Below are 22,098 nucleotides of genomic sequence, written 5' to 3'. Positions count from 1 at the left end.
GATAAGTGTCATGGAAACACAGTCTCTGGCAACCCAAAGAAGCAAATTAAGCCCGTCATGTCAACAGGACCCATCACTGCATTCAAAATGAGGCTCTGAAAAATGTCCTAGATCAGACTGTCTATAAAAGGGGGGACAAAAACCTGGTTTCAGTTTGCCCACTAATTGGAGTCATACTCTGCATCATTCCAGCCGGATTGGCATTTTTGTCTCAATCATAGCATTTTGTGTTTCAAACACAATGCAGACCTCAACACTTGGTCCTCCACCCCCTTGGAAAACTGTACCATGTTGACACGATGTCAGTTTCCTGCAGCGTGGCAATCTCCATTGGGAAGGACTTGATTATTGCTCTCAAAATCCTATTATACCTCATTTCACATTCATTTCATAGTTTTCACAGAGTTTGCTAGTTCCAGTGAAAAGGAGGGTGTCTAATTAAATAAAGACCAACATATAGAATTATAATATATACAAGAGCTACCTAACAGCTCCAAACCTCTTTAATTATATAAGGAAGAAAGAATCCTCTTCTGGGAAATTTTTATTGCCATGTCTAAAACTCAGTGATAGAACGGGGTCTTTTGGTTCAAGGTCCATCACACATATTCTTGAAATCATCAACATATTCTGTTAGCATGAATGTATAGTAGCAGATCTAGGTAAAAGAGTACATCCCTATGAAGTTTGCCAGAAGTATGTCCCAAAAACTGTGTGTGAATTGAATTTTTATATATCAGATCACTTTACAGACACCAAGGCAGTGTTCATCAGAGGTCATTCAAAAATCACTTCATCATTATTATACCTATATAGCCTTGGTCTACTAATCTGCTTAATATTTTTATTAAATCAAACCACTTTTTTTACTTCTTAGTATTTTGTTTGTTATTGTTTAGTCACTAAGTCGTGTCCGACTCTTTTGCAACCCCAAGGACTGTAGCCCACCAGGCTCCTCTGCCCATGGGATTTTCTCAGACAAGAATACTAGAGTGGGTTGTCATTTCTTTCTCCAGGGATCAAACCCACATCTCTTGCATTGACAGATGGATTCTTTACCACTGAGCCACCAGGGAAGCCCAGTATTCTGTTTATTTTCAATTTAACTACTGAATTATAGTTACTGATTAAAATTTAAGGTAGTCATAATTATGTTCTGTTTTTACTATTTTTTATTTATTCTTTCATAGTTTTGGTCTTACTTGGATTGATTATTTATATTTGTATTATTTCATTGTTCTTCCTCTACTGGCTTCTTAATGATTCTCTTCTTTTAAAACTTTTTATTTTGTATTTGAATATCGCCAATTAACAGTGTTGTGGTCATTTCAGGTGACCAGAGAAGGCACTCAGTCATAAAATATACATGTGTCCATTCTCCCCCAGGCTCCCCTTCCATCCAGGCTGCCATGTAACATTGAGCAGAGCTCCCTGTGCTATACAGTAGGTTCCTGTTGGTTATCCATTTAAATAGACCACTGTGGACGTGTCCAAAATCAAACACTTTTTATGTAAATCTATTTTATAAATATACTATATCACTTTTCTATATGTCAAAGTGGAAACACTTGCAAGTCAATACAAAGATAACAAGTGTATCAAATTCTCTCTACTGGTACCCCTAGAAAGTTCCACACTGAAGGCCAGCCTTCCCTTTGCTGCAAAGGAAAATCCGAGACTTTTACGGAAGTATTTAACATAAACCAGTACCGAGGTAAGTCTCCCTTTCTGTAGTAGATGAATAGAAAGATAGTTAGAACAAGAACAGATTTTTTTCCTATGGTTCCATCATCTTCAGATCCGCACAGAGCCATCTTTTCTACCCCCCAGTAGCATCTTTACAGACTTCGAGAAACCAAGAAGTTGCTTTGAGAAACTAGGCATAATTAATGAATGTACAGATTTGTCCATTTGGGGGCAAGAACATTCTGTTTTCTGCTAGACATGGTCTTACAGCATTTCCTTCTAACCCCAGGACTCTGTCATGAATATAAAATTACTATATATGAGTCTGTGTGCTCACAATAAAAATATATATAAACTTAACATTTTTAAAATGTTATGTGATTCCAACTATGACATTTTGGAAAAGGCAAAACTAGGGAAACAGCAAAAAGAGTAGCAGTTGCCAGGGGTTAGGAGGAAGGGGAAAATGAACAAGAGACGCATAGAGGATTTTTAGGGCAATGAAATGATTTCTGTGGGATACATCACGGTGAAGACGAGTCATTACACATTTGTCTAAACCCACAGAATCTAGAGAATTCCCTGGTGGTCCAGGGGTTAAGACTTGGAGCTTCCGCTGCAGGGGACACAGGTGTGATCCCTGGTCAGGGAAGTAAGGTCCCATGAGTTGCATGGCACAACCGAAAAAAAAACCCACAATCTATAACACCAAGAGTGAGCTCGAAGGCAAACTACAGACCCTGGGTGATGATGCGTCCATGCAGGTTCATCAGTGGTATCATGTGTCCCACTCTGAGGTTGGGGGTGGGGGGTGCTGTTAGTAGGGGAGGTTGTACATGGTTGGGGGAAGCGGACAGAGGTTATACAAGGCTCTGCTTCCCACTTAGCTTTACTATGAACCTGAAACTGTTCCAAAAAAATAAAATCAACTTTAAAACTTTTAAACTACGCGTGGGGATGTCTATGTATACACGTTCCCTTCTCCTTCCTTTTTTTTTAACATGGTAACCCATTCCTGCAACTTTCTGACTTCGAATCAACTCTTCAGAGTATATAGAAACATCTGTAAAACCTCTCTGGAAAACAGAGACTGGCACAACACTGTAAATCAACTTTATCTCAAGAAAAAAAAATTTTTTTTAAATACAAAGTCTTTTTGGATAACAATCTTGAACATGTGCACTCCTCAACTCAGCCCCATCACCTAGCGGGGCTTTCTTTCTCACACCAGTTTTATGACAGCAAAATGCAACCCTAAAAACATAAAGCATTTTTAATGGTGAGGGGTAGGAGGGAGAGATTCTCAAAATGTTGAGTAAAAATTAGATCATTTTTTAAAAGGGTGGAGGGAACCCTTATCCCGATTTTTATGCCCCTCACCCACCCATCGGAGACAGAAGCCAGCTCCTGAAAATACTGAGAACAATAAGACAATCGGGGTGGGGCAACTGGGCTGAATTAATGCCTATTCCATGACATCGCTATTCCACACAAAAAAATTACTCAGAGCAAAAAAAAGAAAAGGGTGGGTTTTGGTATTTTATCAGCAAAATCTTTTGCTCAAAAAAAACTTCTGCTCGAAGTAAGCTTAGGTGCAGGTGAAAATGCCTATCTTATTTCATACTAGTCCTCTCATTTACCGTAACCCTGTCTATGAAATCCCTTGCACCTCAAACAGAATTCAAACAGAAAAAGAATTCTTGTTCTTATACCATACCTCCCAAAAATATGCTGTCAGAGATGCGCACAATTGGTGGGACATCCACGGAGATGTGTGGATCTTACCTATCTACCTTGCTCTGTAGATTTGAGGATAGATGGCTATGGTTGCAAGAATTACCCCTGAGAAATCTTAACATGTAAGCTTAGGGGCCGGTGAAAATGTCTATCTTATTTCATACTAGTCCCCTCATTTACCATAACTCTGTCTATGAAATTCCCTTCCTAACGTGGAGCTAGTCACTCACAGGCACAAATACACCTGGATGTCTGAGTTCTACCCAAAGGCTGCACTGAAACTGATTTCCATGCGTCATACAAACGTACTCCCTCCAAAATCAGCATAAAACCGGATATCCGGGGGAGGGGCCCGATCGGGAGAAAAACAAATATAAATGCCAGGTCCAACCACTGAGACAGAGGTTGTAAAAATTAATGAGAATAATTGTTGTGAATTCTCGCTTTGGGGGAAAAAAAAATAAAAAAAAAACCCTCGCGAGGGCCAAAAATCTTAATTATGTCTCTCTATTAGGGGTTCATTTCCTGGTCCTGACCAGAGAGCTCATACCTCATAAATACAGGCTCCGTACACAATGATTTAAACAGGAGGAAAATGCCTTTTAATGGCAAAGTAAGTTAATATTGAAGGGAGAGACACGCTTGCATACAAAGCCATTGTTGCCTAAGCGGGGAAATGAAATGCCCATGTGACCTTTTTTTTAACACCTAAATATTTCTAGGGATTGCCCTGGGAGCTGCTGACAACTGCGGCACAAACCTTACAAAAACCTGTTTCACAGAGTGAGCGTCGCTGGGGAAGATTCGAGTGTTTAAATATCTTTTTCAAGCTGTCAACCATCTGGGGAAATAACCCCCAAATCCAGCTTGGGATCACAGCTGGGCTCAGGAAATATGCCGTGTCATTAGGAACCCCATGGTATACAGGTGTGTGATGGCAGTGTAACAAATGAAGCCTGCCACATACCTGCCTCCACCTGGTACCTGCATGCAAAGAGCAGTCTGGAGGCACTAAGCCCTTTGGGACAAAACTTGGTGGCTCGCATTTTTCCAACTGACTCAATGGACATGCATTTGAGCAAACTCCAGGGGCTAGTGAAGGACAGAGGAGCCTGGCATGCTGCAGTCCATGAGGTTGCAAAGAGTCGGACAGGACTTTGCCATTGAACAACCACATTATTCCAAACTGTCCTGGCAATTCAATCACATAGACTGCTTTTCTTTCCAAAGCATAATGCCAGGCAAACTGTCCTTGGACTGACAGAACAATCAGGAAATGAACCAATTAGACCACAAAGTAGTTGTAGTTGTGTTTCAACCACAGTAATAAGAGCTTATTTAAAAATCTCAGCTTTTCAGATTCTAAAATAGGATAGGCAAAGAGATTTTCAGAACCTGTGTTTTGGATGGAGTTGCCCTGTTACTGTTAACTGATCAGTTATGAAGTCGATCATGACTCATCACTAACAACCTGTGCTGACTCTTTACCCGGGCTCTGCATGATTACACGTTTCATGGATTAGCTTATTTTAATCCCCACCATGATAATAACCAAAAAAAAAAAATCTCTTCTTATTCCCATTTTACAGATGGGGAAAACTGAGTTAAATAATTTGCCCAAGTCAGATAGATTTGAACCCAAGCATCTACCGCCAGATTGTGACACTAACACACGAGGATGAGGAACAGCCCAGGTGGCTTTTACCCACAAAGCCAAGAGTCTCAACACCCTATCCAGGTGGGACAATAAAGTGACAAAACAGAGCCCACAAATCACAGTCAACCCAACTGCCCCACTTATTTAAGTCACACATCATATATCCACGTGGGGCATGTCTGCAGGGGCCTGAATGCAACTGGAAAAATACACTGCTTTAGACTTTCTCCTGACAAAGAAAATAGGTGTTATTGGTACTTGATAACTCAAAAGTGGGGAAAACCTCATGCAGGAGAGAGTGCTTGAAAGTCATCTCCTTGAGCGCTTGAAATCCTTCTTATGGATGCCAGGCTGGCTCAAAAAAACAAAAACAAACAAAAAAAAAACCCTGTATGTACAGCTCAGCCTGGCTTCTTGGCTCAACCAATGAAGAAAATCAGTAATTCCTGTGTGATCCTCAAATACACCTATATTCATCACTCAGCTGATCACGGTCCTTATTTCATGATATTAAGTCAAAGTGTGATGCTGTACACCTGAAACTCATACAGTACATGTGTCAATTATATCCCAATAAAACTGGAAGAAAAAACCAGCGGAAAAAAAAAAAAAACCAACACACATATATTCAAATGCATCTTTGGGAACTCACGTTTTGGGACCCATGAGCATTTAGATACACAATCTCCTAGATTGTGTTCAAAACTTACATGTACACACCCCATTGGACAGGCACTCCACACACATAGATGAGCAAATATGTGCATTGAAGAAGACCTTTAAATAAATAAAATCTAAAGGGTGTTGAGTGTGTTCACAAGTAACTACAGTGACAGTTTCATGGACATACACATATGCCAAATAGCTAATTGAATACTTCAAATAGTGTGGTTTATCATATGACAGTTACGCGTCAACAAAGCTATAAACAGAGAAAGATTGTGTGGTCCCCCAAATCTACCCATTCCTGAGGAATCCCTAAGATCTTTGCTATTAATATATAAAGCTTGGGGATTTCTCCCAAAGGACCTGAACACTCATGTGTTTCTTTACCAGGCCGCTTTCATATGTCTATCACTTCCTGTCCCCTCTCTCTGGATGAACCTGGGTTTTCCTGGCAGGAAAAAAAAAGATTCAACATATTTTTGGGCCCTGTGTCAAGACTAGGAAGCTCTAAGCACGCACACACACACACACACATACACACATATATACACACACACACACACACACATATGGGGAACTGAGCTTTCTGGTTGCTATTTTTTTCATTTTTTTCCCCTGTAGCCATCACCACAAAGTTAAACATAGGTTTACAGCAGCCATAGAGGAAACAGGTTTCTAGCAGCCAGACTCAAATTAGCCTGAAACAGCATAGCAACTTTCAGGGCACTTGACCCTACCGTTTTTTTTCTCTTATTGGTTAAAGTGGGTAGAAATTTTTTTTAAATAATAACATAAAAAGTTCTTCTTTTCCTTTAAAAAGTAATCACATTTAGCGGATAGGAGGGAGTGCGTTTTCTGCTGAAAGGAAGCTTGCCAAGGCCTGGGATCCCAAACAGGCCGTGTGGCCTGCAAGGGACCATCCATCACAGCTTGGCTTGGTCACTGACAATCTGAATTTGGAGATTACCCACAGCATTTCGTAACTGCCCTGGCTTCCTTGGGGGTGGGGATTAGCCGACACACAGCCTGCATGAAATGACCTTCAAGGGGTGACTGGAGGCTTTAGGGTGCTAAGCCCATCTCTCACTGTAACCTGGCCTCTCCAGCCTGGCTCCACAGCCTCTGCAGCCTCCCCCCACCCCACTTTTCTCTTGCAGATGGGGAAGGGGTGGGCGCTGTAGAGGGGGAGGGCACCCTAGCTCCCTGTCCACCTCCGTAAATCATCCACATGACCCGCCCTCACTGATCTCATGTGGACCCCCTCACCACTTTCCCCTCCCATAGCCCTTAACCCCAAATCACTTCACAATATTCCTAAGAGTCTACCACCCTGGAGCGGGGCAGCGATGCCTCCCCAGCCCCTATATTTTGCCTTTCCCGCTTCCAGATCTTTCCATATCGAGGTTTAGGAATCATTCAGTCCTGCCCTCCCCATGCCAATAATATCCAGGCCAATAAGATGAATCCATGGGCACTGGTGGCTCAGACGGTAAAGCGTCTGCCTGCAGTGCGGGAGACCCGAGTTTGATCCCTGGGTCGGGAAGATCCCCTGGAGAAGGAAATGGCAACCCACTCCAGTATTCTTGCCTGGAAAATCCCATGGACTGAGGAGCTTGGTTGGCTACTGTCCATGGGGTCGCAAAGAGTCGGACACGACCGAGTGACTTCACTATCACTATCACTATGGGCACTTGGGTTTCTAAAGAACAGACATGAACCACGACAAGTCAAGATGAGCCCTTTCTCCCAAGCAAGATCTCTACCCCCTGACCTGCAGTTAGGGAGGCATCTTATTCTAGCATCACTGTCAAGCTTTGAAGGACCAAACTGGGGCCTGAATTTCAAACAGCGTGGGGTTCTGACGGTGACACAAGCCATCTGCAACATCCCACCTCTACACAACACTGCAGCCACCAGAAACAATGAGCTGGCCTTGTGCACATCTCCCCACACCAGGCTGTGTCCTGGCAGGATCTTATTTAAGTCCCCAGAACTTCAATTCAGGCAGCTGGTGACACAAGTTTCTCAGTTTTTGCTTTTCTTTTAGCAATGCTAGTCTTGCTTGAGTATGTACTTTGGGGTCAGTCATTACCGAAACAAGTAAGAAAGCATCTGGGAAGGTCCAAGCTCAAGGTTTCCAGCAACTCAGCCACCTCCCCCGATGGGAGCTGAAATGCATCCAAAAGGCAAGAGTAGAGGAGGAAAGGACACCGACACCGCCCCCCCACAGAAAAGGTGGCCCCAGGCAGGGTGGCACCAGGTTCCCCACCCAAGGGCACCGAGCCCGTCAGTGAGGGGACCTTTCTTTTCACTGATCTTTCCACCACTGCAGGCGGATGACTTCTTGTTGCATTTGAGGATAAGTGTTGATACCAGGTGGTCAGCTATGGTTTGACAATTTCCATTTAGTGTGTGGGAGTATGGCTTTCATGCCAAGCCTGTGAATACAGTACAAACAGCTGCGATCCTTAGGCTGCAGCTCTGTTCCTGCCTCAGCCCCCTGGACAGAAGTTGGTGCCCACTGTAGGGTGGAATAAAGGTGTCCAGAAGGCTTAAGGTTTTAGCAGAAGCCCCCTGCGGATTCATGCAAACAAGCAGGTGACCCCAGGCCTGCTGGTTCCTGGGTCCTGGGCTTACCTTGTGGTTCTGGTAGGAAGTCACCGCAATAAACGCCGTCTCAGGAAAGACATGAGTACAGAACGCGGTGTTTTTTGAGCCAAATCCATTATTTTCATCTGCTTTCACGATGTGTAATCTTGGCTGGTATTTGTGCATGGAATTTAGAATAATCTAAAAATAATAAAGAAAATGAGATGGTAAGAAAAATCAAACCCCCTTTGTTTCCATAAAACCCCACTCTCCACCCCAAAGTTACATTCCTTATATAGACTCTCAAAAAAAGGTCTGATTTTTTTTCACTCCTGTTTTTGAAAAGAAGCCAGTGATTTCATTAAAAAGAAACATTTCAAAAATGACAATTTCCATCTGAAAAAGCCACAGTAATATTCCAGGAATCTACCGAAAGCACACGGGGTAGTAAATCAGAATTCTTAATAAAGTTTGCTTAATAAATTAACTCTCTACATAGGGCACTTCCCGCCCCCTCCATGCGAGTGAAGCAAGTTTGGGGAATTGGTGCCCCCAAGGAAGTCTGGGCAGTAATTTTTGAATGAAAGGAGTGCAGAAACAAATAAACATACATACAAATAACCACCCCTTCTCTGCCCGCCCCCCAAAAAAAGTTCAAAGAGATGCAGAAGAAGAGGCCAAGCATTTGCAGAACTGGAGGAAAAATCACCGGCTTGGTCCTTTGTTTGGATAATGTGCAAAGGGGAGTCAATGAAGACGAGAGGAAAGTGGTGGGGGAGGGTGTGAGATGGGGGGAGAAACAGCCCCGCCTAACACCAAACAGGGGCCTGGGTGGCCTCAAGAGTCCCTTCCTCCAATTTTACATTTCAGGATCCACCACTGGAATTATCTCCAGACTTGGCCCTAAACAAAACTGGGGCATCCTACTTGGTGGGCAATATTTTTCTCCTTCCTTTCTACCTTCTCCATGTTTGGGGAGGGGGTCTCAGGGACCAGTGGGGTCTCCCTGTTGCCGCTGTACTATGATTACAACCACCACAGTAAAGACCAAGAGGGGTCTGCAGGCACCACTCTCTCTCTCTGGAGCAGGACCAACCAGAGAAGACGAGCATCCTCACGAATAAAACCGAATGTGTTATCTGGTTGACGCCTTGCAGTTTGCAGCCGCCGGGAGGCTGGTAACGCTAATGTTTGTCAAAACGTTCTAGAGCTATACCCACCGAATGTGCTAACCGCCGCGTTTCCTGAGCTGAAAAATCTGGCCTGGTTTTTCCCCAGGATCGCGACACTGAGCGGCAGAGGGAGTCTCAGTGTCTTTGATTATTTGCATGGATGACCCTGGGGCAGGGTGCTTGGGCCAACCCTTGAGATCCGCCTGGAGGAGCGGGAGGGGAGCGCGGCCCGACCCGGCCGGGGGAGGGGCGCAAAAAGCTCGGGACCCCGCGGCTTCCCGACCCCCGGGCCGCGAGGCTCTAATCTCCGGCCGCCGCGGCCCGGCCGCCTCCCCGGCCGATAGCGACGCCGGCCCGGGCGGCGTGGCGACAGAGAGACGCAGCGGGGCCCCGCGGGCCGCCGCAGCCCCCGGCCGGCGCGGCCATCGTCCCGGCTTAGCCAAATTGCTTTGACGGCCGGGGACAGTGTGGAGACATCAGCGCGAGGGCGATCTAATGGCCCTTAATTTCATTAGGGCGGCTTTGGATTCCGAGTTCGGAGTTTAGGGTGGGAATGCGTGGCCGCTGGGGAGTCCCGAGCCGCTCCTCCTCGGGCGCAGAAAGACCTGCAACTCACATGGGCGCCGGGCGCGGGGCTGTGCGCGCGCCTTCCCTAGGGGTCTACCCCAGCGCGACCCCAAAGGCACACCCAAGTCCCCAGAGGGAAAGCTAAGGAGCCCAGACCAAGGATTCACGGAGGCCCCCCACCAACGGCTCCTAGCCTCCAGAAGGATGCGGTCCCGGGAAGATGCAGGCAGGTCCTTTACAAAATGGTCCTCTCTCTGTTGTTTAACGTAAAGCCTAGCTTCAGCATGCTTTCCCAAACCTAACAGCCCACGCGCCAACCCCCACGCAAGCTGGAGAGTACACCTGGCTTGGATGCACCACTAGCTGGACCCTGCCGGCAAAATACCCGGTTTAAACGCAAAGGAGGCCCCAGTATTTTGCCCAGAAAATACCCACTCTGCCCCTTTGCAATCTCTTCCTACAGCGTAGAAAGGGAATGAATCTTCTTCCTTCTCTCTGCTCTGCCAGAGTGGCCAGTCCGGTCTCACACCAACTCCGTGTACAGCGGAACTGAAAGCATCAGTGAAGAACCTGGGGTCCCCTTCCACCACTGGACCCTGTGGGCTCAGGGTATTAGCCCTAAGGCCTCAGGAACCTGATTTTTCATTTGAACCTTCACAAACCTTCCTCCCTCCTGACCAAATGCATCTGCACCCAGGCCCCTCAGGTCCCCAAACTGGGGATCATGTGTTTGTTGATCTTCTCTCTAAACAGAGTGGCAGGACCTGGATCGCTTCTGGAATTAGACCTAGCCTCACATCCTCCTTCCCCAATACAAGCTGTGTGACCTTAGGCAGGTCATCTCCCCTCCCGCGAGCTCCCAGTTATAAATGCTTTATTTCCATCCTCTTCTCTAAGCTGCTCTGAGGGTCAAATGCCCTGAGATGGGACTACCTCAGGGTGGTTCCACCCCCGACTCGTTTGGTGGAATCAGCAAACTAAAGTTTCTGAACTCTGAATTCAAAGATTGTGTTCTGTCCTGGTAATCATGTCCAATGAAGAGATTTAGGGACGTTTCCCCCCAAATCCATGTTCTGTTGGTTTTTCTTTGGGGAACAGAGAATGATATCCTATAGAGAATCTGCTGCTGCTACTGCTAAGTCACTTCAGTCGTGTCCGACTCTGTGTGACCCCATAGACGGCAGCCCACCAGGCTCCCCGGTCCCTGGGATTCTCCAGGCAAGAACACTCGATCTCTAGGAGCTACATATTCTCTTGGAAGGCAGGAGACTACACCCGCAATATCTTGCAGTTTCAGGGGGTTCCCCCGGCCCCTGTCTCTTAGGGTCAATCCAGATTCCAGGTGTAAGAGCCTGATCTGGGCTTGCCCACTCTGGGCATGGTGGGAGGAGAGGGAAAAGCTGGAAACTGGAACAAACAGATAAACCCAAGAGTGTCAAGCTCAAAGGGGCTTGGGTACCAGAGTTCGCCTCTGGGGGGGTTGGTCTCCCCATCTATAAAACAGGAAGCAGAGGGCCTAGGGTCTCCCTTTCATCTAGATCATCCCAATGATAAGAGGATTTGGAAGGAGGTAGGTAAGGCATCGGCTTCCCTGGTGGCTCAGTGGTAAAGAATCCACTAGCCAATTCAGGAGATGTTGGTTCCATCCCTAGGCTGGGAATATCTCCTGGAGAAGGAAATGACAATCCATTCCAGTATTCTTGCCTGGGAAATCCCATGGCTAGAGGAGCCTGTCGGGCTACAGTCTGTGGGTTCGCAAAGGGCTGAATACAACTTAGCGTCTGAACAACAACAACAAAAGGTAAGGTATAAGGCTCCCACTGTGGTCCAGCCTTTGTGATCTGTGCCGAGTAAGTACCCACCGAGCTAGAGGGCCCATGTTTTCTGCAGGACTGCAACCAGTCCCTAATCACAGATGGGGCTGAACGAACAGGAATTCCAGGCCCGGAATGAACAGCTTTAGTCACCCACAACCCCTGTCCCTCAGCAAAAGCAGGTTGGCTGGATGCTGGCATCAGAGATGCAGGGTGAGCCCCAAGCCAGGAGAACCAAGGGACTCAATCACCAGCCAGCCGGGAAAGACACACTCCAGAGTGTGGATTAATGGACAACAGGAAGGATTGCCAGGGGCAGATGCCTGAGCAGGAGAGAGGGGGAGAAAGCCAGAAAGAATTAGAAGGTGTGAGAAATAAGAGAAAAGGAAAGAGAGATGAAAAAGAGGCAAGGAAAGGGAAAAGAAAGAAGGCCAGGTCAAAAAGGTAGAGGGAGAAAGAGGCCAAGGCGTTGAGATGGAGCAAAGAAAGAAGCATGGGTGGGCACAAGGAGCCAGGAAGAGAGAGAAAGTTCTGGAAAAGAGGGAGAGGAGGGGGAAGGTGAGAAAGAGAGGTGTGGACCTGCTGATACAAGAAAGGACCGCGGGAGGTACTTACATGCCCAAATGGGTCCAGGTGGTTGTTGGTGAGCTTGAGTTTCTGGAAGGAGACGAGCTGCCGCATCCAATGCGCCCCCGTGGCCGGCGAGTCCGGGTGCACGTAGAGGCGGCCCGGCATGGCGGGTTCCGCTTTGCCCGTCACAGACCTAGACCAAGGAGAGGCGCCACCCGCCTAGACTTAGCGCACCGCGGTGCCGGCTGCTTCGCGAGCCGGGCGACGGCTGCTGAATACGAGACAGATCTGGAAACGGCCTGACCCTCAGGTCTTGCTCGGGAACCTACAATGCCAGATGCCCAGAAAGCCTAGAGCCGGTGTCCAAGTGAGCGTTCCCCCCGCCCCACACTCGACCAACTGACTGGCTCCTTCGCCTTCCACCTAATTCCTTCCCCAGCACCAAGGGCTCCATCTCGCAGCATCTCTCTGCCCACGAACAACTGGCGCATTCTGGAAAGCTTGGATGTGCACAAAAGTCTCGGGGAAAAAAAAAAATCCTTGCGGGCTTTCCAAAGGGGCTTAGTCTTCAAGCCTCTGCACTCTTGGCAGCTGGGAGAGCAAAGTACCCAAAGAATGAACCTCTCCTCTCCTGCCTGTTTAACTCAAATACCCCGGATGGATTTTGCAATTTCATAAAACAGGCGTGTTCAAAGCAGGTAACTCATAAAAAAAAAAAAAAAACTGTTAATGGTTTATGCCCCCTAGAAATAGCTCCAACGCTTGGGAACAATACCCTGTGTAAAGATCCACAAACCCTCCAGTCCAGCAACAGACAGCGGCACTTTACTTCCTCTGAGCCTCAGTTTTCCCATCTATAAAATGGGAGCTACTGGCTGCTCTTTCTTTTTTTCAGGGTGAGGTCAGGAGGATGCAGAGCCGTGGGCAGCAAAAACCTCTAGCACACAGTAGGAGCTCAAAACAACGTTTATTGGTTCGGTGGGGAGAGGGAAGTTGGGTTTGCACGGTCCACCCCACCCTTCCCACCCTGCTACTGTGTTGCCTACCATTTATTATCTGCGAACTTGTATCTGTGGTCGTCCGCGGGAACGATGTCCATGAGAAGAATGTACTTCGTTTTGGGATTCAGGCCGGTCACCTTCACTTTGTAACTGGGAAACATCCGCCTAGAAGGGGCGGAGGCGGAGAGACAGAGACAGGGAATTAATCCAAATATTCTGAAGATCGCATCCACAAATTTTTATGCAAAGAATCGACGTATCTTTTAAGAAACGGAGGAGATACGGTGGCCCCTGCTCCGCACTTGCCAAGATCAAGCCCAGGTTTCCCTCCAAGTTATGGGGAGGAGAAAGGTCCGGAGCTGAGCAAGCAACCTGGGACTACACCTATCTACCGGAGGAAATAGAAACCAGGAGGAGAGAGCTTCTAGAGACTAGTTTCAAACAGGGCCAGAAAGGGACCCCGCATTTCGATTCTTGCTAAATGCTCCTTTCAGAGCCAGACACCTATTTTCTTATTCGGGGGCAGGGAAATGCTTATTAGGTTTAAGGGCGGAAAAAAGTGGCCAGCTTCGCCCAGCCAGGTGCTTTGGCCCTTCTGCGCAGAGCTGCCCGTCACGTGAGCACCCAGGTGGGTGCGCCCTGGGACTGCCGGCGCGTGGGTGCCCACACAAGGTGCATCCTGGCCCCAGTCCTCTGCCCCCAGGGTATGGCTCAGCGCGTGACCTCTGACACGAATCTCGACCAGGAATTCATTCATAAATGTTTCACCGCTTCTCCAAGGCGCTGGAACTCTAACATGGAGAGTCTAAACGTTTTGCCCCTCCGCGAAGAAATTTGGTTTTGGAAGAAGCTGATCCCTGCGCGAGATCGGGTGCTTGGAAGGAGGTTCCGCAGCCCCGAATGCGCCGTGGCCGCTCCCTCTCCGCGTCCAGGCGCACTCCCGGGTCTCCATCCCGCCTCCGATGGAGGCCGCCCGAAAGCCTTCCCAAGGCCGATCGGGATTCAAGAACCAGTTCCTGGAACCTGGCTCGCCAAGGGATGGCGGGAATGGGTGAGGGAGCCCTCTCCCTCGGGCCTTAGAGCCTCGCCTCACAGTGTTTATCTGCCCGAGGGAGCGAGCCTGGAGGCGGAGGCGCAGAAGGCTTCGCAGGCCTTTTATAGTTAAATCCCGTCGGCTCAGGCTGGGGAGGGGGAAAGGAGGCCCCGGCCACTCTTTCCTTCCTCGGCGGCGGAATGGGAAGAGGACTTGAGTTCTTTGGTATAAACAGAACGCGCCTCCTAGTTCACTGGGGCCGAGCAGGGGAGCAGACATTGTTTAATTTCAAATAATAATAAATGTCACTGTTGTCAGTTTATTGCGGGGGGCTTGGGCTGGAGAAGCGGTGGGCGTCTGGAGAGGCGGCTCCATCCGCCCCCTTCACACACTCGGTGGCTCGGGCCTACCGGCTCCTCGGCTTCACACGCAGGCCGGGGCTTTCTGCCCCTTAAGGACGAGGAGGGCCAGTCCAGCATTGCTAGGGCCGCGGGGGTGCTCCCAGCGCCGGGACGCACGCCCGCGCGCACCCAGACGCTGGGACACCGAGCAGCACGACCCTCCTACCCCCTCCCCCAGAAGTCTCGCATTTCTAGCTAAAACTCTGCGAGCTTTTAAGAGGAACTCTGGGGGTGAGTGTCTTGACGAAACTGCCGTGTTTATCGGTGTCTGTATATAGAGCCCGGCCGAGCCCCGGTTCAGTTTCAAAGGCTTCGCCTCTTTCTATAAACAATGAAAGAGGTAGCGAACACACTCAACGATTCCGAGGTTTGGCGATCGGGTGCGACCCTGGAACCGCTCCAAGGTCAGGGAGAATGGGAAGGAGGGTCTGGGCGAGGAATCAAGTCTGAGATCCCATGAATCCCAAAGCCCCCCTCTCATCTTTGTGTGTCTCGGCACCTTTCTGTTTTCCCGTGGGCTCTCCCATCTCATCTCTTCTTTCTCTCATTACCGATCCATCCAGAGAGCATGGCCTCCCAAGCTCTGGGTCTTCTTATATAGGAGGTGGAAGAAATGCCCAGTTTCAAGAATCAGATCTTTTAGGTACTTTATTTCTCTTACACTGATGGCGATCTCTGGGGGAATTCGCTATGCCTCTTTAACCACAATAGAGTCAAACAAAATATATTCATATTCCATCTCTGTCTCTCTCCTCTCTTTGTTTCTATTCCCTCCTTTTTCTGATCTCCCACATCTTTCTTCATCTCTACCACAAGCTCCCTCCACCTCCTCCACAGAGGAGACCATCTCACCTGCCAGCCTTGGTTATGATCATTTCTGTGCCCACTTCGTGGAATTTCAGCCACAGTTCTCTTTCATGAAGAAACACCTTGATCCCTTCCATGCCCTATAGGAGGAGAGAAAAGTCACACAGAGAAGACCTGGAGACAATGAGCCTTCCCTCCCCACACACCCTGAAAACACAGAGTTTTCTCCTCCTTCCCCTTCAAGCCAGTGGGCTTATAGGCTGAACCACTGCCCCCAGTCCCCAGCACTGTCTGGGCTCTGGAGCAGCCCCTGCCCAGGAATTTGTGTGTGTGTGCTCTGTCCAGGAAGGTCTTAACCCCATGGTGCAGATCTGTCTCATTCTAATGCCACCAACATAAGGCTAGAGGAAAAAAAAAACCCCAACCATCAGGGCATTCCAGAATGTGCATGGGGAGGATGGGGCTGAGGGGAAAAAAAAAAGAACCAATTACATTTTAGCCAAGAGGCTTCCTTTAAAAGAAAAAGGAAAAGGAAAAAAAAAGCCTCAATCTCGAAAAACTCACTCAGGATATTCCAATGTAGGCACCCAGATGTCCACACAAAAACACAGATGTGAGAATACTGTATATGTGTGTGTTTAATCTCCCTATGGTGGTGCATATATAGACATAGGTGAAATTTAAATTTTTTAATGTTTATATATTATAATAGGTTGCCACAGTCCCAAACAAAACTTAATTATCAAATCTCAAATATCTCTATGAATATGCCTCCTAGGCCCTCCTCCCATCCAGCTTCATTCACTTCAAACTGTTTTGATTCTGGGCACAGCGATTTAACATCCCTGGTATCAACTACAAGTTTTACAAAACTGATGCATATATATATACATACATATGTCTTCATTTTGCAATAACTTGGAAACGTCTAATAGGTAGATTTGTTTTTTCCTGGAAGAAAACCTCTTAAGTTTCTGAAAATGCGTGCCCTCTGCGACGCTACAAATATAGGGGCATATTCCTGAGATGGGAAGGGCAGAGGAGAGAGGCGATGGAAAAGCCAAGAACGCCATCGAAATCCCAAAGAAGGGTTTCAGCTACGTGCAAGTATCTCTCCAGGTCAAGACAACCACTTCCAGCCCTCTGACACCCTATTTAAAAATCATCAAGGTCTACAGAGGACGCCTTGAGCGCCCAGGGCGCCCGGGTGAAGGGCGCAGAGCGAGAGGCGAGGCTTCACGCTCGGCTGGGGCCCAGCTTTCAGCCAGGCGAGCCCGCGGCTCCCCGCGCCCTCCCCTCCCAGCCCTTCGCGCTCCCCGCCTGCCGGCCCGGGCCTCGCCAGTTCTCCAGGCCCCGGACGCCAGACAAACGATGCGGCGCGCGGGGCTGGGGCGGCGACGCGGAGGAGGCAGGCGGAGGCGAAGACTAAGGCAGATCTGAAGAGGGGTCAAGCCATCGCTCATGCCGGCCTGAAGCGGCCGCTGACCCGGCCCTTAATGAGGCGTTCAGACCGAGTTTACACCTCGTGCAGCAGGAAAGGAAGGATCTGGACCCTTGTTCGCTGGCTCCAAAGAGCCGGATCTTTATGACTCTCCTAACCACTTCCACTGATTCAAAAATCCTATGGCCATAAAAATAGTCGTCACAATACAGCGGATAGAAATACACTGGCATTTGGGGAGGCATGGCAGAGAAGGGTGGAATTGAATGGGGATAAAAAGAAAAAGGGTAATTATGGGCATTGCCCCCGCTTCCTCCTCCGCCTCAACCCCTGAAAAGAGGGGCTTTGGCTTCTGCAAAGGGCCCCGAGGCCCTTCTTACCTGCTGGGTGAAAGCCGCCTGCGGGGACGACGGGGACTTGCTGGGGGCCCCTAGCGCGCTCTCGGGTTTGGAGTCACAGGGTAGATCCTTGGCGTCTGGTTCCAGGGGTGTGTGAGCCAGGCCAAAGCCCTCGTCTGCGTCGGCCATGGTGATCCCTGGGCCCTGCGACCGCTCGGGGTCCTGCTCTGAGGACGGGAAGGCCAGCGACAGACAGATGAGAGGGGGGCGCAGAGAGAGAAAAAGAGAAGGTTGGAAGCACAGTTCTGGTGACAGGAGGGGGCATTTACTAGGCTGCCACTCGCGGTTTCCAGCTCGCAGCACCTCCTTCCCCCGCTGAAGGAGGCTGCAGAAGGTCCCGTTATTCTTAGCATTACTATTACTTTATGACCACGCACATCCTCTTGCGAAAGCCCCGCGTCACAGCGGGAGGAGGCGAGGCCCGCATCTCCGCTGCGCAGGCTCCCCCGCGATAAGCGAGCTGCCCGTCAAATTTGTCTGGACTTCTGGAAGAGCCAATAAAGATAAGGCCTGGGTATTTTTGGAAGCCATTGGGTACTAACCCAAAACAAAACAAAACACAAACCTACTGCCCTGAGAATTTTTTCTCTTCGTCAAATTACAGGAGGCCAGCAGAGCCCTGTTGATGAAAACTGGCAACAGGAGTATTCCCTGCAGTAGCCAAAATGCCTGAACTAACCCGCCTCTTGCAAAAGATCAAAAACAGGAGAGGAAAGATCCACAGAAGAGGCCAGGTCCTGAAAATTCACGTTCATCAGTTCCGGGCCTTAAACTTATAAGTCCTTTAACATTAAGAGTCCTCCCTTTCCCCCCAGTCGTAAGCAACGTGAAAAATAAAAAAGGAGTCAAACAGAAAGGTCGAGAAAGCGGTCGCGCTGCGGTTCGTAAGGAGGCGCGCCCGGGTGCCCGAAGCCAGCACGGGGCCGCCGGCCTCCGGAGCACGTTTTTCTCGGCTCTCCAGCCCCAGCCGGGCGTTTTGTCGAGCGGCCTGACTGAGGGGAGCTTCTCCGAGCTTCAGCCGGGCCTGGTTCGCTGGAACTGCAGGCCTAAGCTTGGGGCTGGCGACGCCAAAGCGGTTCCCGGATAAGTCCTGAGCTTCCGGCGTTGAACCCGCCACTGAGATCCGACGCGAGGCGCCTAATGGCCCAGGTTTTACAGGCATGTGAGGTCGGAACACGCAAAATAGCAGCTGCAGAAGGGTTCAAGCCCTGAGGAGCCTGCCCCATACTCTGATCGTCTTCCAATCTCTTCTACGTTCCCAAGTAGGGATTTCCTCCCTCAAAACCCGGGAACGCTGGGAAGGAGGCGCAAGAAATGCCGCCCCCAATTTTAGCAGCCGCTCCAGCGAAAGGCTGGATCCCACTCCCCCGATCTGCCGTGGCCGGAGACCCAGAAATGGTACGGAGGCGATCGGCTACTAAGCACGATTTCCAAGCCGCCTCCTTCACCACGCCCTTGAGGTTCGGGGGAGGCGGTGATGGGAGCCCCGAAGCCGGCTCACAACAAAAGAAAGCGGTGCTGGCGTCCCCACGTGCGCTCCCCTGCACCCGCCGGCCGCGGGGACAATCCCAACCCGAGCCCTGGCCGAGGTTCCGGAGAGCTGGGGGGCTGGCGGGCCCGAACGAGATGCGGTTTGACAGAAGCAGGCCGCGCGTCCTGCAAACCTCCACGCCTCTCCCCCAGCCTCGGCTCCACGCGCCGGGCAGCTCCGGGCCGCGGAAAATCGCTGGCGAGCCAGGCCCTGCAGAATCCCCGGGCCAGGCTCGAGAGCCGCCTTGCGCGCCTCCCCGAGCCGCCTCGGCAAGCGGGCTCCCTCCCCAGCCTCCCGGGCCATCGGCGGAACGGTTACCTCGCTCGGTGAAGCCGGTGCATTCACCACATTCCTTCTGACTCCTAGCAGGGAAGCCGGCGGCGAGGCGGGGGCGCGGGCATGGTGGCTCCGGGGTCTACGGGGGAGACTGCTTCCCCGGACCGGCGGCAACCGCTGCCTACAAAGGGAGCACCCACCGCGGGAGCCTCGCCGCAGCGACTGCCCACAATCCAACACACACCTCCTGCGCCGTGCGCTCACTCTCCCTACAGGCTTCCAAGTTGTCAGGCGCCAGCAGGGCTCTCAAGAACGCCAAAACAGCAGCCTCCCGGAGCACCCCCAATCTCGGTGCCCGGTTCTCCCTTGCACCCCCAGGGAGGGAAAGCTGGGAGACAAGAGGGAGCCTGGGAATGGCTGAAGTCCTTGCTGAGCGCGGCTTTCAGGGTTAAAGTTCCGGAATCCGAGGTAAGAGTCTATCTCTCTCTCTCCCCCTCTCCCCCTCTCAGAAATACAAGCCGACTCAGCTGAGCTCAGTGACGTTGGGCTGCCTTGATGCTTGCAGAGTACTGAAATTGCCTATCCAACTCGCTCCCACTGCACGCTGCCTGCCTCTGTCTGTCTCTTCCTCCCTCCCTCTCTTCCTCCCCCCTCCCTCTCCCATCCCACTCCCTCCCCCAACCACCTTTTCCATTAGATTTCCCGAACACTCAAATCACAACACGAGTCTCAAACCCAGACCTCGAGAGCACCCCCCTCCTTCCCACCCCCTTCCCAACCTCCATCCATCTCGGCTTCTCTGAGCGCGGCTCGGTGGCTGCAAAAAATCCTGCACAAATCATCGCAAACCCGCTCGCCTTCTGCCGGGGTAAATAATCTCGGTGTCGCGGGCGGTGCGGAGAACGGGAGTCTGAACGCACCAGGCGTGCACACACCCGCCGAGAGCCTCCTCTGCAGCCTGGCCCGCGTTCTCTCTCTGCCGCTGACCTCAAGACAGGAGAGCTGCCTGACCTCGCCTGGCCCAGCCTGCCGCCGCTAGCCGCCCTGACATCTCCCCCCTCCCCACTCATCACCCCGACTCTAGGCGACTCCGGGGTGAAGGCAGGGTGAAGGTGCGTTGGGATGGGGGCCGAGATCAAAGATGCCCAGAAATTACCCTGGGCTCCCACCCGCCCCCCCCACCCCCACCCCCAGAGCCACCAGACCTCCCTGGCTGGAGGTGTACATAGGCAAGTGCCCAGTTTTATTAAAATAATCAAACAGTCACTGGGGGCTGGCTGGGGTTTCATCTCCACTCGGCTCCTCTCTCTGCCCTCCCCTTGTCTGAAATGTATTATTTGGAGGGTCGAGTTGAAGAGGTCAATAGAAGCGTAAACACAGTCAGTAGGTCTTAGCCTGAGCAGACCCAGCTTGGAAAATCAAGAATTAGTGCTTGGAACACATGTCAGGGTTCCTGTTTTTATTTCTCCTTCGTATCTCCATCACCCTGATTTTTACTCAGGCTTGGTCTAGAGATTCAGGCCTGCAGGCCAAGGTCTGGGGAGAAGGGTGGAGGCAAGAGAACCACCCTGGAGATCGGAGGCCACCTCAGAAGACCACAGAAGTGTGATCTTCTGTGGCTCCTGGGAACTACAATCCCAGGGCAGGCCTGACGCATCGCTGCAGAATTCCAGAGTGGAGGACTGTGCAACCCTAAAATCGGGGCAACCAGCAAGCAAACCAAGCCCAGCAGTCTCTAGAGTTCTCACTCCACCTTCCAGGTTTGCTTTCAAACAGCCTTTCCCCGAGACAGTTTATTTATTTGTGAAAACACCCTCACCCTTCCAAAACGTCAGCTCAGAGTACTTTGGGCTTGCTCAGGGGGCGACCCTCGGCCAAAGATGGAAAACAAACATGGTTTTAGGAGGAACCGGCATCTAAGCATCTCTGACAGAAACGAAGGGGAAATCCAGAAAGAGCTCTCCAATCCCTTTAAATTCTTAGAGATTTGAGGATAAAAGAAATTCCCATAAATAATCTGCAGGCCCCTCCCGAGAGGGACAATCTGTACTCTCCCGAGTAATTGCCTGGCCAGACTTGCTTAGTCTGTGAAGTGCAGATCCTGAGGGCCACCGAGCGAAATTGGGATTTTGAGATCTCAAGAGAGAATCTGTTCGTGCCCGGTGACACTGGGAGCAAAATGAGTGCATTCTTATCTAGATAGCGAAAAATCGGGAGGCTGGGAGAGGAGGCATGCGGCGGGGTCAAGCTGGGGCGGTAAACCCAGGGGAAGGTAGGCAGGCCAGTGCTAAGGCAATCCTATACCCCCCACCCCCAGAGCAAAACTCACCTCCAAAAATCCTGCCTCTTCTTTCCAGCGCAGAAGCGGGGAGTGACGCCTCGCTGGGAAGGGTGTGTTCAGGTGGAGAGTTTGGAAAGGCCCCCCCCCCCCAAGAGAGACCCCTTTTAGGCCAAGCCTTCTTCCAGCGTCTGTCAAGGGTAGTAAGGTACCTCCCAGCTCGAAGTTGGTTTGTGGTCCTCGACAAATTAAATATTACTGTTTATTACCAGGCATACCCCAATAAAATAAAGAGGCGACCAGGCGATACGGACTATCTCACCAGCCGCTGCACCTATAGGACGTGGAGACGTCACGAGTCACGCAACCGGCCCGCGCGCTGTCACGCTCGATTGGGGGGCAGTGGCGGGATGTTGATTTCTCGAATCCCCGACTTCCCCTACAACTCCCTCCAGGGGTCTGCGCAACCACAAG

The 22,098-nt window shown here is 50.2% G+C and overlaps 1 protein-coding gene across 2 annotated transcripts in view; it reads right to left on the bottom strand.

Annotated features, from left to right (window-relative positions):
• TBX5 (T-box transcription factor 5) overlaps positions 1-19,574 on the bottom strand; it is a 49,962-nt gene extending 30,388 nt beyond the window's left edge. Inside the window, exons 1-6 of one of the 2 annotated variants that reach the window (XM_059876071.1) lie at positions 19,389-19,574; positions 17,522-17,706; positions 15,746-15,840; positions 13,505-13,624; positions 12,504-12,651; positions 8,384-8,536 (exon numbers count right to left, since the gene is read on the bottom strand). In XM_059876071.1, coding sequence (XP_059732054.1) covers positions 8,384-8,536; positions 12,504-12,651; positions 13,505-13,624; positions 15,746-15,840; positions 17,522-17,668 — 663 coding nt within the window. In that variant the 5' untranslated portion in view covers positions 17,669-17,706; positions 19,389-19,574. Of the gene's footprint in view, positions 1-8,383; positions 8,537-12,503; positions 12,652-13,504; positions 13,625-15,745; positions 15,841-17,521; positions 17,707-19,388 lie in introns of those variants that run through there. The other variant, NM_001192749.1, reaches the window with a different exon arrangement.
• Between the last annotated feature and the right edge of the window lie 2,524 nt (positions 19,575-22,098).

The sequence above is a fragment of the Bos taurus genome, chromosome 17, assembly GCF_002263795.3.
Source record: "Bos taurus isolate L1 Dominette 01449 registration number 42190680 breed Hereford chromosome 17, ARS-UCD2.0, whole genome shotgun sequence".
Lineage (NCBI taxonomy): Eukaryota > Metazoa > Chordata > Mammalia > Artiodactyla > Bovidae > Bos > Bos taurus.
This window is presented reverse-complemented; position numbering and strand designations above follow the sequence as displayed.